The sequence below is a fragment of the Canis lupus genome, chromosome 10 (assembly GCF_003254725.2).
Source record: "Canis lupus dingo isolate Sandy chromosome 10, ASM325472v2, whole genome shotgun sequence".
Lineage (NCBI taxonomy): Eukaryota > Metazoa > Chordata > Mammalia > Carnivora > Canidae > Canis > Canis lupus.
In genome coordinates, this window is record NC_064252.1 from 12,761,830 (window position 1) to 12,777,026 (window position 15,197).

At 40.1% G+C, this 15,197-nt stretch overlaps 1 protein-coding gene across 4 annotated transcripts in view; it reads right to left on the reverse strand.

Moving 5' to 3' along the window:
• PTPRR (protein tyrosine phosphatase receptor type R) overlaps positions 1–15,197 on the reverse strand; it is a 234,030-nt gene that overhangs the window by 90,402 nt on the left and 128,431 nt on the right. For 3 of the 4 annotated variants that reach the window (XM_025476593.3, XM_025476594.3, XM_025476595.3), the window contains 2 exons: positions 14,202–14,357; positions 6,881–6,991 (listed from right to left, as the gene is read on the reverse strand). In XM_025476593.3, coding sequence (XP_025332378.1) covers positions 6,881–6,991; positions 14,202–14,357 — 267 coding nt within the window. Of the gene's footprint in view, positions 1–6,880; positions 6,992–7,257; positions 7,282–14,201; positions 14,358–15,197 lie in introns of those variants that run through there. The other variant, XM_025476596.3, reaches the window with a different exon arrangement.

Here is a 15,197-nt window from a genome sequence, read left to right on the forward strand (position 1 = left end):
GGAGAACTTGGAGAATGCAAAATGCTTATAAGAATACATATACTTAAAAAAAAAAGAATACATATACTTTAAAAATACTCAAGAGAGAGACTGGGCTGCCTGGCAAAATGCGGAAAGAATTGAAGACATTGCCACCCAGCAAAAGGGTGGTTGTCACGGAATGAAGCAGTAAGGCAGTCATTCTCAACCAGCGGGATTTAGCCCTTCAGGGACACCCTGCAATGTCTGGAGATGTGTTTGGCTGTCATACTGGGGTGGGCGGCGAGGCACTACTTGTATCTGGTGGGCAGAGGCTAGAGATGCCACTAGATACCCTACAGTGCACAGAACAGACCCTCTCCTCCCAGTAGAATCATCCAGCCCAAAATATCAACAGTGCTGTCGTTGAGAAAATTGGCATCAGGGCTCTTAAAAATCATCTGGTAAAAATCTCCTCGTTTCACATTTAGACTCAGAACACTTGGATAACTTCTGGAAGGTTAGAAATAAAGTCTAGAATTCAACTTTCTTGATTTATGCCCACGATCATTCAACTCTACAGTTTCTTCCAAAGCCCCATATCCTTTTTCCCAAAAGCTTTCCCCAAAGCCTCTAGAAAAGTGTGTCTGAGATTCCTCTCTGTATAGATCAAGGTCTGGAATATAGCAGATGCCTGTTGCTCTGTGTGAATGTGCTTCATTTCAAAGTTCAACCTCCAAGCTGATTATAGCAAGGGTCAATCAGTATCTTTGGTTTTACCTGTAAGAGCTTGTTTGAATCTCAGGATGCCATAAAGTCATTTGGTCATTTGGAAAAGGCAAACAGGAATATTGAATGAGAGAAGAGCTGTAAAAGCCAAGCTATACCAAGAGATTAAAAAAAAATGTAAGGAAGATGAGAGCCACAGAACACAGACATGAGAAGAGCTACAAAGACGTCCCATAAACCTCTTTTGCTGCTTATAATTTTCATTTTAAAAAACCTCATAAGTGGTACACCTTAAACTTACACAATGTTACATGGCAGGCATATTGCAATTAAAAAAAATCTCTTAAGTAGGTAACACAAACACTTGTTTGGGTTAAAATATGTTCCAATTTTAAAATGATGCCATCAACTAAGAACCCATAGTATTTCTTTTTACAGTATATTATAGTTGGTTTTGAAAGAGTTCATTCATTCATTTCTTAGAGTTGAACAGACATGAGTCAGTTGCCACCACATTACACAAGCAACGCTGCAGGTACAAAGATAGCACACGACCCTAACTTCTGGGAATTCATGCGCTGCCAGAAGAGAGAGATGTGGAAAAATAACACCCAGTACATGATAATATAGGCATTTTCATCATCCTCCCCTTTGTGGCCAGAAGCAGGTGCTCACAAGACAGAGTGTGAAGACTTAAAGAAACCACAGTTTGACTCCTTTATACATGGAATCAAGCTAAGGAGTCTAGACTTTTAATCCAGATAAAATTGGATTTCTTTTTTTAGAGATTTTATTTATTTATTTATTCATGAGATACAGAGAGAGACAGAGACGCAGGCAGAGGGAGAAGCAGGCTCCATGTAGGGAGCCCGACGTGGGACTCGATCCCCAAATCCTGGGGTCATGCCCTGAGCCAGAGGCAGATGCTTAACTACTGGGCCACACAGGCACTCTAGATGTGGGTTTGAATTCCAATCCCTCTTTTCACACTCCCTTCCTACTCCCAACCCATTGTATATTCTTGGTCAAGTCACTTATTCCCCCAGAATCTTGGTCTCCTCATCAGAAAAATCAGGAAACTAAAATACATTAAGTGTCTATGCAGAGAACCTATAGTTAATAATACCACGTTGTACGGTTAAAATAAAATACTTTGTTAAGAGGGCAGATTGTTATGTTAAGGCTCTTATCACAATACAGAATAATAATAATAATAATAAAGGAAGAAATAAAGAGAACAGGAGGACACTTCTGGAAGTGATGGGTAATCTATGACTATAGTGATGGTTTCATGGTTTCATGGGTGTAAACTTATCTCCAAACTCACCAAGTCGTACCCATTAAATCTGTACAGCTCTTTGTAGGTCAATCATACCTCAATAAAATGGTTTAAAAAAACACATGAAGTGTTTAGGACCAGGTAGGAAATTTAGTAGCCAGCTTTGTACCAGTAAGTCTGCCAAGAAGGGAAGACACTAAATATTGTGATCGTCATTATTTTCATTATTATTATTAAGAAGATCGTATTCTTATCTAAATGGTTTTATTAATATAAAAAAATTAGTTCAAGACATACTCTTACCCTGGAAAATAGTTCTGTCAACAGATTATTCCGGCGAGGACTCTATTCCCATTTCCCCCAATCTCTAGGGATTACATATAACAAATTAGAAGAGTGGGCTATTTACGTCCACCTTTGGCATGTTTTCGCTGGATGGTCCTCAGGCTGTAGCAGGTGTTCTGACACAGGACTTCCTGCCTCATCTACCAACACCATGACTAGAAAAACTCTTCTGTGTGGCGTATGGATGGCTCTTCTATGGGCCTCACATACCAGAACTTTCGGTGACCCAAACAGCTGCCTCCTGAAATCGCTTTCCACAAGTGACCTGGCTCGTAGATATCTCTACCCACATCTCATAAATGCCTTTGCACCTCTTAATAAACCTCTCAGTGCATTTGAAGGTTTAATTTAGATGATAAATGGTGTTCTTTCCATTGTTGATTGAGGTTTAATAAGTAATTCTTCTCAGTAATAAATTTCCTCCACCTAAAACAGACTGAATGGATTGGAAATCGCCCACACGGTTTTTTTTTTTCCTTGGAAAATTGTATTTGTCTATTTGTCGCTCCACCCACTCCACATTCACATTTGAGAGGTGCTAAATAAGCCACACATTTTAAAATGTCATGCATGTCTAATTTTATGCCTGGCAACATAATTTTTTTTTTAATTTTAAGGAAAGTAAACAATATGCCACATTTCAAAACTTTTGCCTAGCCTTATGTTATTGTTACATAGCACACATAATCCACCATTACAGCAATTTACCTATAAAATTTCATCTTTGAAAAATGGAAAACCATATGCTTTTCGTTTCTATGGTATATAGGGAGGCTGGATGCAAATAATGACATTTGATCTCTCATAAATATAATTATTGCCAGAGGGAAAATCCTGTGCTGTATTTTTCCCTTTGCCATGGAATCAACAAAATTATGGGAAACAGAATCAGAATATTATGTGTTTGACAATTGCAAAAGTGATAATAGCATAGCCATTACTGAGAAAGCCAAGTTGAAAAACTGCCTTTAAATCAAGGTCATGATCAAAAATGCTCGAACATTTCCAAAGATAAACTTGTTTTCGAGAATCACATTTGACAATCCCTAAATGTGAACTGTTGACTTGTCAGTGGTGGAGTGGCATCAGATAAATTTTAACGTCACCTTAATCCTGTCTAGTAGGTAGTATTTTTCTATCAGTGTAAATTCCTTCCTAGGTACTGCTGGTTTCTCTGTTACTTTTGAAAGTGACTTTTTCTCTTAAAGTTTAAGAGTGTGGGGTGCCTGGGGGGCTCAGTCGGTTACACCTCCAACCCTCAATTTTGGCTCAGGTCATGATCCTTGGGGGGTGGGGGGGGTGGGATGGAGCACCGGGCCGGGCTCCGTGCTCAGCGCCGAGTCTGCTTGTCCCTCTCCCTCTACTCCACCTCCTGCTCTCTCTCTATCTCTCAAATAAATAAATTAATTAAATCTTTAAAAAAATGTTAAGATTGTTTGAAATATATCATTCTATTTCTTTCACTTATTCAAGAGCGACTGGAACACAAATCAAAAGTGTTGCTTCTGTCTCTACACCCACCTCCAACTCGTTCCTGTCCCACAAAGTGGGAGCTCCACCACCCAGGAGCTCAGCCAACCTTAATTTCTTTCTTTCCTTCTCCCTGAGAGTCAGTGCACGGGAAGTCCTGTTGTATCCATCTGCAAATAAATCCCAACCGTTCACTTCTCTCCATCTCCGTCGCCATCCCTACTCTGGACGCATTGTCATCTTTGTCATCAGGCTAACATGATGGCTTCTAGGAGACTCCTGCCCCCACACTTGGCCTGGTGCTCTGTCTCCAACCACGCTCTCATCAGCGAGTACCCACTCTGGTAAATACACCTGTCAAATCACACCAAATATCTGCTTAAAACTCTCAGCTTTCTCCCTTCTTGTTGAGCCCGGAGAGGCTGAAGCTTCTTCCCACCCCAGCTGCTCCATCCACTGTATCCTCTGCCTGGGGGATCCTCTCCCCACATTTTCACATGTCTCGGAAGTCTCAGAGTGCCCTGTTCTGCTCCCTATGATGGCATCTCTTCGTGGCACTGACCAGTATTTGATTTTCAAAAGAAATGAACAGACTTCATTTTTTCAGAGCAGTTTTAGGTTTACAGGAAAACAGCAGAGAGTACAGAGTTCTCATACATCCTCATTCCCTACTTCCATAAACAATTTGCCCTGGTAACATTTTGCATTAGTGTGGTTACCCGTGTTACAATTGGTGACCCAATACTGATGTATCACAGTTAGCGGAGGTCCTTCTTCTAGATTAGGGCTTGCTCTTTGGGTTGCACATTCTACGGGTCTTAACAAAATCCATGCTGTCACAGACTCACCGCTATGATATCAAACAGAATGGTTTCCCTGCCCTAAAACCCCGTTGTGCTCCTCCTTTTCATCTCCTCCCCTGCAGCCTCTGACCAACCACTGATCTTTTCACTGTCACTCTGGTTTTGCCTTTTCCAGAAAGTCAAGTGCTCGGAATCATACAGTCTGTCTACTATTCGATTAGAAAAAATACTAACTGCATTACTGACCATGTCCCCCTCTAGAGGCCAGGCCCCACCAGAATAGGGACCTTCCCCGTCTTGTTCTCTCCTTGGCCACAGCGCCAACCACAGGTGCACAGTGGAGCCTCTGCAGGAATTTGTGGATCAAATGAGTGGATGAACCTACCTGCCGACCCCCTAGAGAGCAATCACCTCTTGATCACTTTTGAGACATTCCTTTCTCAATGTCTTCTAGTAGCTTTGGAACCCACTTATCTAGGTTTCTGACTTTTATGTTGCTGCTTGGCAGAAATCGGGCAAAGGAGAGCTGTTCCCTGGCCTCAAGTTGTTGAGAGTGTGGCCACTGCGGGTCCTTCTGCCTCTGGAGCCCAGCATGTCCTGGAGAGATTTATCCCATCAATGTTGCACATGCAGGAGCTCCCTGAGTTCCAGATGCAGAACCTGGGATATCTCCTCCACAGAGAGAGCCTTCCTTCCTTGCCGTTGCTCTGATCCATCTTAGCCCTTTGCTGCCTGTACAATCCCTATTTGGAGCACTCTCTACCCCTTTCTAGTCCCCTCTTCCTCCCATCTTTCCATCTGAGAAGCAGAAAAACACTCTCATTGTAGCTGACAAGAGAGAAAACAGCACTCAAGGCTTCCTGTACTAAGGAAAAGAAGAACCACATATTGTAAAGTGCAGTTAACTCTAACAACAACAACAAAAAACCCCAAAACAACAAAACCCACACCTTCTAAAATACTAAAAAAAAATCCAGCGGTCTCTACCACAGTTCCCCTACAACCTCCAACTTTGCCTCATTCAATTTTTTCCCCTAAAGCTCCAGCATTTAATACACCAAAATCGATTTTCTTCCTCAATCCTTAAATTAGTCTTTTGTTTACTGTTCCACGATTTTTAGAAATCTTCTTTCTAAAATCATTCCCCTGGAGGCAGAAGCCTCTGATTCATGACGATGAAAGCTTGAGGATGTCCTTACTATTTCCTACGTTTAGACTCCAGGAAATATGTCCATCATCACCCTATTACAGGCCTTAACTATTTTATATTCTTAGACCTACACAGCCTCTGTCTTTCCCAACCCAGCCCTAATCTTTCTAACATCAACCTCTTCCCAGCAGGGGAAGCATAAACGAAGAGAAACCAAAAAGACACTTAGCAACACTGTTGGATGTGGAAAGGGTGAGTACTGTGATGTGTTTTCGGGGGCATTTAAAAGCTAAGGAACAGATATTTTTGAAAATGTACAAAATTAAAAAAGAATGTAGCACAAAGAAAAAATATTAAAACCCATTTGTAAAACTTCAAATATTTTAAATTACATCACAGAATTTTTAAAAGAATAGGAAATTTTACCAAAGTATTTGAAAAGTAGCCCTTAACTCAACACCAAATAGCACTGCCTAATTGAGTGGGTTTATTCTGGGTTCCTTTGTTTTTTTTTTTTTTTTTTTTTTAAACTAGAAATACACTTTCAAAGGCTACACACTTGTAATTTATAGAACTATTTGCAGTGTATATTTTCTTATACAATACTTTTTTGTATTCATTCACCCAGAAATTTAGTTGGCAGTGAATCCTCCAGCCTTTGAGCCTATACTCATCTCCTTTTAATGCCTAGAATTTCATAGAATGCTATCTAGGTCCTTTAAAAAATAAAGAAATCAGCACTATCCAAGATGTAAGCCTGCCCCTAAGACATGTTTCCTTTTAAAATTTTTCCTGAGTTCCACAAAGGTTATATAAAAGAAGAAATAAAGTGAGCCCAAAGTGTGCCCATGAGACCTGAATGACTTTGAGGGCTCCGGGGACCTGGGCAATACACTTTCTAAAGCTTCATTCCAGGTTGATGGGGTTACTAAAAGCCTCGGGGCAACCGAGGCCTTACTCTGCAGGTCAGAATCCTTAATTCCACAGGATTCCCTCTACCTGTCAGGTCAGAAGATTCCCAATCTAACAGGACTGTCACCTTGCTTCTGTTCCCAGGCTTTTCAACATTCATTTGCATGGCCATGTATCCAGTATTCTTAAGCAGTGGCTCAGGAAGGGATAAAATATATAAAGAAGCAAACTTACCATCAAACACGTTACTATAATAACAAAGATGCTGAGAAAAATGACAACAGCGTAAAATCCTTCTTTGCTCCAGATTTTGTCCGCTTCGTGCTGCCCTTGTAAAACATTTTTCTTTAAAAGCAAAACAGAAAGTCCGATGTTAAATGAGAGTTTGAGGAGACTGGCATTCTTATCAGACACTCAGCGTATTTTTAGCTTTATTGCATGCAGTGCAGAGCAGCACACCTACATCCCCCGCTGCCGGCCGCGTCTCTAAGGCGGGGTCCTCACTCATGACAGGTGGCTTGATCCCCTGCAGGAGAGCAAGCCTGCCTCACGTGGCCTACTGGGGCCTGGCCTTCGTCAACACCCCTCCAACAGCCTCTCTTCGAAGTTACCTGGCTCATAAAATAAAAGAGTTCTGTTCTTTGCTGTGTTGAGGCAATTGCTTCTGCAGCTTTCCTTGCTCTGCTCCAAGGCCCCTCCCACAACCCCGACTCCCCGCTCTTGACTTTTAAACAAAAGTGAAACAGGTGCAAACAAGATCTCACGATGCCTTTATAAACAGAGCCACAGTGTCAGCATCATTTCCTTCTTTTTTTCTCCTCTTTCATAAAACCTTTTTATTTTTAATTTTTTTCTTTCAATGCAGTCTACGTTGTCAAAATCTGATTGAAGTTCACCTCAACTGTACAGATTGTTAGGAGATTATATTTTATTTAAAAGCAACAGGGAACAAGATCACAAAGTCCAGAACTGCTTGGTAATAAAAGGTAAAATATGTAGTTTTATTTGTGCTTTTCAGATTTTTTTTTCTTCTACTTAGTGGGTGGGAGGGAGGAGGAGAAGCTGAATAAAATGTGAATGAATGCCTTAGTTTCATACCTATTTGGTATCACACGTTAGAATGCCATTAAATTTTATAATTCAGTGAGATTTACAGATTTAGAGCTAAGGAAACGTTAGCTTGAAACCAAAGGTCTACAGGTAGGAGAAACATAAGGGTTAAATCAAGTCAAATGCTTCTGCTTCTCTAAAATTCCACTTTGGTAAAGTGTGCCCTTTACTCCCTTGAGCAAGAATCCTCATCTGTCCTTGGATAGTGTCTCCAACAATTAAGAGAGACTTGAGCAACAGGATGTTGAACGATGGAAAGTCACATGGAGAGAGGCTGCAGAGAATGAGAAGTTATCCTGGGCAGGTGGACACCTGGCTTAATGTCATCGCCGGGGTGACTTCAGCCTCTACTTCGTGGAAGAGAGGATCCACCTAGCTGATCCCAGTCAACCACAGGATTATGGGAAATCAATAGTTGTCTCAAAAAAAAAAAAAAAAAAGAAAAAAGAAAAAGGCCTTGAACAGAAAACTATTCTTGTAGGTGTCTGAACTTTGAGATCATTGTTAATTATTTTTCAAGACTTTATTTTTTTATTTTTCAAGACTTTAAAAAAATAAAATACGTTTAACATTTGTAATAGACAAAAAAAATATTTGCCTTAAAAAAATACTTCGTGAAAACTTTTATCCTGGAACTCCAGTAAGTGTTGCTGGGGAACAAAACAGAACAGAAAAGATCTTAGGGTTCAGTTGTGATGATAAAAATGACCTGAGGCAGGGACGCCTGGGAAGCTCAGCGGTTGAACGTCCGCCTTCAGCTCAGGTCATGATCCTGGGGTCCTGGGATCGAGTTCCACATCGGGCTCCCCGCAGGGAGCCTGCTTCTCCCTCTGCCTGTGTCTCTGCCTCTGTCTCTGTGTCTCTCATGAATAAATAAGTAAAATCTTAAAAAAAAAAATTGACCTGAGGCAGACTTCTATTGTTTGAAGGAGTCAAGTTTCTATTTGCTTATAAAACATTTATATGCTCATCACCACATCTTGCCTACTTCCTAAGACACAGATAAGTTCATGGATATAAGAAATGATTTGCATATATGTAAAAAATATGTAAGGGGTAAGCTGAGGGAGAATCTGAAAACACTTGCTTGATGAAATGACTGGAAACCAAGAATCCTGCCAGAAAGGAAGTCTTGGATTCAAGTGGTGACTTGTCTTTTACTCTGCCCTCAGCCAGATCATATTTAATATAATACTCCTGAAAACATAGCTGGAAACTAATAGAAAAGAAACTCTTGTAGGAATCAGGTATAAATATGGAAGTGAGTTTTTTTTTTTTTTTGTAAAATAACAAACTAAATAACATCTATTGCGTGCTATAAAAGCAAACGAGTTAAGCCTTCAAGTAGGCAGCCTAAACTTGTCAGATTTAAGTATGAGGATCTGAGCTTTAGTTCATGTAAAAGTTGGATAAAAAGGGGTGGTTAGGTGGGTGGAAAGAGATTTTGTGTTCCTAACCTGATTTGGTTCATTTCTTTTTCTTTTTTCTGCTATAGTTCGACACCTCCTGGAATATCAACATGTTCCTTTCTGCCTAAGACAAATCTGTTTTCTTTTCTCTTTTAACTAAAGTGGTGATGATGGAAGAATTAACCTCCTACCTGCCCCCCCCGCCCCGAACTCCCAGTTAGAAAGGCACATGTTTTGAACTCCTAGAACTTAGTCAGTGCACTTTCTTGGTAAATAGATTTCCTTCTGAGTCATGCTATTACTGCTGAGCACTACTGTATTTGTACAGAGATCTAAAAAAATTGATAAGGACAGGGTAATAAATGGAAAAGTTTGTTAAGATCCCACAAGTCAAAAGATTATAATCCACATTAATCTGCAATCTAACCTTTGCATAAGGTTAATGTGATGCCTTTATATTTTGTCAAGGGACTGAGGGTTCAATAATTCAGAGGTTCCACAGCCAGGTCGAGCCTAAAGCCACTGTATCATCTTTACCTCGTATTTCATAGCTGCATCTACCTACATCGCTTTGCCCTTTAACTTCGTTGCAGTGAAAGGAGCTGCTGGGTTGTGTTTTATCTTATTACTTCAAATTTGGGCAGTTTCCTGTATCTGTAACATGGCTTCTCTATGTCCTGTTTAATAATTTGATGCACTATCCTTGTCTTGTTGGGGTTTTTTTTTTTTTAACCAATTCTGATCCCAAGTGGTGGGAGACATCCCAAATGCGAGGAGAAATGATACAGAGGCTTCAGGAGATATATCTTTAGAGAAGAGATGAAGCACACAGAATAAGAATGAAATGGAAATATTATAAATTATCTGGTTAATTGATTGAATTAGGCAGATAAATGGGGTGTATCCTACAACAATGTAATTTTGTTTGATCCTTGCCAAATTTCCACTGTATTCTCCACAAAGTGAACAGTTGTTCTGAATGATCCGACACAGGTTAGCATTAATTCTATTCCTCCTCTGCATTGTATGGCCAGAACTCTAATTCTTTAGATTGCTGGCTAATGTTCTAGTTTCGAGGAACAATCACCATACTCATGGGTTATGGCATATATTTATTTGGTATGTTTTTTTCTCTTTGGAAATATTCTATGAAAGTATCACTCAGCAAATTGGCCTGTTATTTTTATTTTTATTTTTTTGGCCTGTTATTTAAAGAAGGCAACTTTCTCCTTTGAGACATAAGACCTGTCAAACTGCAATGATTTGCAATTAAACGACATCAGCAAATCCTAAATATTTTTTTCATTCAGTGCAGAGCTTGCTATTTCAATAGATATTAATTAATTAAAAAATTTAAGATTAATTTCATAAATTAATTTTTTCATAAATTAATTTTTAAAATTAATTTCATAACATTTAAAAATATAAACTAAAATAATGAATTTCATTCCATTTCCTTAAGATGTAACTTACTAGGCAACAGCATCTTATAATAAAATAATATTGACGTGCCTACATCATTCTAGGTCATAAAAACATATAAAAGAAATAATGTCTTTTCTCCTAAAAAACTCAGGTTCAAAGTGAAAACAGATGAATAAACAAAAATAATTCTCTGGTATTTTTGTTTTCCAAGAGTCATCACTAATTAAAAAAAAAATCAAGCAAATACAGAAATGGCAATGACCAAAAACATGTCCTTCCCTGAAAGTAATTAACATAAGTTTAGAAATCGATGCTTTAAGACATCATTCACAATATTCTATAATCCAGATAAAGGATGAAAAACCAAAATACCAATATTCTTTTTTTTTTTTTCCTGTTAATCGAAATGTTAGTTACTACAGCACAGCTATCATTTTGGGATAAAAATGGGAAAGAATGGGTTGGGGCCTAAGCTGTTGTCACACATTAATGACAAAGATGAACAGAGAAATGGGGAGACTCACAGAATACTGTTACCAGCTTAAACAAATACCAACAGATGCCTCCGCGGTGCCCCTCTGGATGCTGTGTGGCTGAGGCTCCCCATGACTGGAGGTGGCTTTCTCTTCCTTCTGCTTTAGAGCTTCAGGGCAGAGAGGGTAATGCTGGACCTATTCTAGAACTCCCTCAACAAAAGCCTCAAATAATCCATCTGTCCTTGGTGAAACGCCTCTTCTATCCAACTAAAATACTTCCTAGTCTCCTACAATGAAACATTTTCTAGATTCTAGATTTCCTAGATTTCTAACTTCCTACATTTTCATAAAACATATCACGTTTTGACCATCAAATACACTTCCATTGCTCAAGGGCAGTACGGACCTGTGGTCTATGGTGGGTTAACAGTTCTGTGACAAGCTCCTCATCGTCACTGGGCTGAGGTGTGTTGAAGGACAAATACCTGATTTTAACCATTTTTTTTTTTTTTTGGGTGAGCTTCTCTTGGTTCGCAAATCTGGATGACTCATTAAGCTGCTGTATTCCTAAAGCATTCAGAATGGCATTTAAACTCAGAATAAAGCAACAGGGAGGAATGCTTATAATATTCACTGAAAGCTTACAGGAAGAAGAATACATGAACCCAAAGGTCTTTTTAAATTTTGAAAAAATTGTCCTGAGTGAGATGATGTGCAAGGCAGTCTGTCGAGGGCCTACATAGGGAAATAAATGGGGTTTGGTTCGATAACAGGAGGGAGGCTCTTCAGAGTCACATGCAGTTAGGGCTAGGGAGGGGTTTGAGGGTTGAAGCTCATATGGATTCTTTCCCCGGCCTCTCTAAGGCAGGACGTGGCCTCTTCTTCCTCAAAGCTCCTGTGGCTCGGTGTGGTAACGTTACCATACACCTCCCCCCGTATCCTCCTCAGTTGCTTACGTCTTATTTGCTCCACAAGAACAGAAGCTCATTGAAAGAAAAAAAAATGTTTTATTTGTTTTTATTTATTTGTTTATTCATCTGTTTGTCTGACGGTGGATATTACCTAGCCCAGCACTTAGGCCCCTCGAGTGTGCATTATATGCCAGGTACTGAAGAAGGGAACGAGAGAACAGATCCAATGAAATGGCACATGCTCTCAAGGAACCTGGTGTGTAGAAATAGATTTGAAGACTGAGACAGAACAGGGCTTTTGGTGCTAAGCTTGATGAAAACACAAAGCAAGCACCCACACCTGTGGAGGGACAAGGGAAGGCTCTGCTACGTAGTAGACTGAACTTGCAACACGAAAGTTGTACAGATGGGTCAACATATGCACAAGCCCGGAGGGAAGAGACAGTATGGGGGTGTCCCGGTATCTACTGAGTCTGGAGTTGCTGAAGCATAAACTAGGAGGGTGTTGTTCAACAATCAGACCTTATATCATATTAAGAAATCCAGACCCGATTCTACAGCGTTTAGGAAGCCATAGAAGAATCATGACCTAAGGAGGGCAGGGCCAGATTTGCTTTTAGAAAGATCACTGTGTGCGGCAACAAAGAAAAATCCCCTGTGTGTGTGTTGGGGAGGGGGGCAGAGCACAGAGAGGGCAGGGAGGGAGCAAAACTAAATGCAGCAAGACCAGCTGGAGGCTGTTGTTACAGTCGTGGTCAATGATGGAATACATCTTCATTCTGCCAATAAAAAATTGTCCCGCATTCAAATTATATACGGTGCCCACTCTAGGTGAGGATTTTCATGTAGATTTCTAAAATTTAATTCACATTTCAAGTCTATAAGATAGAGGCTATGCCTTTTTTTTTTTTTTTTTTTTTTTTTACTAGACCCATTTTGGAAAAGAAGAAACTGAGGCTCAGAGAGGCTGATACTAGGCAAAGACAGACTTATTCTCGCATTAAATCACCTGCCTAAGGTCACGTGCACCTTAAGTGCTGGTTTGGGACTCAAACTCGGTCTTTTTTTTTTTTTTATGATTTATTTACTTACTCATGAGAGACACAGAGAGAGGCAGAGACACAGGCAGAGGGAGAAGCAGGCTTACTGCAGACCTGTGGTCTATTGTGGACCTAATGTGGAGCCCAATGTGGGACTCCATCTCAGGACTCCGGGATCACGACCTGAGCCAAAGGCAAATGCTCAATCACTGAGTCACCAGGCGCCCCTCAAAATCAGTCCCACATCAGAGCTTTTTATACCACACCTGTGATAGCTGCTGAAATGCGAGGCATTGTGCTTTCCTGCAAAGGGGAAGAGACTAGGCATTAAGATGTCTAGACGTCAAATGTTGGTTTTCTACCTCACTTACTCGTCACTTTGATGAAGTCACTTGATTTCTAGGGGCCCTACCTCCTTCTGCATTTATAAAACATTCACATACGTCCCCCAGAGTCTGATTCTATGATTCTGTGGATTTAATTACATCTATTCAGGATGGTGATCATTCCAGAGAGTTTGTTACGTTGGGATGAAGTAGAAGAAGTAGAAAAAGGGACAGAATTTACTCAAGAGTGGGGATGTTGGAGACGGTGGGGACAATTTATAAAGGGCCAAATTTAGAGAACAAATCTGGATGGTGAGAGAAACTTAAAAAATGCCCAATTTATGGACGACAATATCCAGAGTTCTTGAAATTAGGTTTCAGAAATCAGAAATCAGAAAACAAAATGAACAAAAAATGCATTTCAAATTCCAAGGTTGTGGACAGAGGTGAGTATCTGGTGACTATTACGACAATGAAGGCGGTGAGGAGCACACCTGTTAGGGGAGAAAGATACAGGGGTGGTTCTTCTTTGAGATTTCAGTGTCAAGTAATCACCTGACAAGTATATCCAAATGGCTTTCCTTCCATAGAATTTACTGGATAAGTCAAAATAAGTTACAAGGCCGTAAAGATTCGGAGGAGAAAATGTCTCGGAGTGGATCTTTGATGTGAAAATAAATTTCCTTAAGGAATAAACATACTGAGTATGAAGATCAGAGATTTCTGACCCTTAGGGAGATTTTTATTATCAAATAACACGCAATAAACAGCTTTCATTTCTACGCCTCCTGGGATCGAGTTACCCTGTCATGCTAACTGTGCACATTTTCTAAATGAAATATTCCATGAACAACATACCTCAGGGGAGACTTCTATAATTCCAAATTGGGATAAACTCTGATGTAAAACATTTATATTGAGTGAACGCAGCACTTCCTCCGATGGCAGGGCATCAGGAATTCCTGCTTTTCGGTTTATAGGAGACACAAATAGTTCAACACTGTTCTTCTTTTCCTAGTAAAAGCAGATTATTTGTGTATGTTAACAGACATTGTACACAGCTTCGGGAAGTGTTCTCACCTTTTCTCTAGAATCATTAAAGAAAATCAGAACCCCAGGGTCTCCAAAGACATCCTGGAGATCACATTTGTTAGTTACGTATCACACTTAATATCATCGGCCCAAAGCCTGGACTCTTCCAATGGCTTTCTTTCAAGATTTGTAACTTTGTATTTCACTGGATGCTGGCTTAATTTCCACTGCATACTGTAATTTTTGAAATACAGCATTCAGATGTGCCCAGAGTCGTCGTGTATATGGAAGCATTTTAAAAACCAAATAAATGAAATAAACCCTGATACCATAGTACCATTGTCAGACATCACTGCTCCATATATTTTTCTGACTCGTATTAATCTGAAGGCTGGACTAACTAAGGAAGCTGAGGCTAGATGAGCTTGGAAGTTGCTTCCCTGCTCCTGTCCTTTACCTCAAATATATTATACCTTAAAAATCTACCCTCGGTAGAAACGCGTATACTGTGCAGTAATAATCATGGTACTTTCCTCTGAGTATTACCTGGTAGCATGACCTCATTAGCTGACATGGTAACGGAGGATTTCTCACCCTAGATGACTGATATGCCACATGCGCACACGAGAGACTGAACACTGCACAACAATAGCATTGTCACCTCTCCTTCACAACTTCTACAAAGCACTTGAAGAGGGCATCGCTGTTGGTCTTTTCTCTGTGGTTCATGCTAGCAAACGTTCTTTCAGTGCAATTTGTCATAAGCTCAGCTGGGTATGAAACGCAGTGTCCTGCTTGCTTTGGCTGCACAGACACTAACAT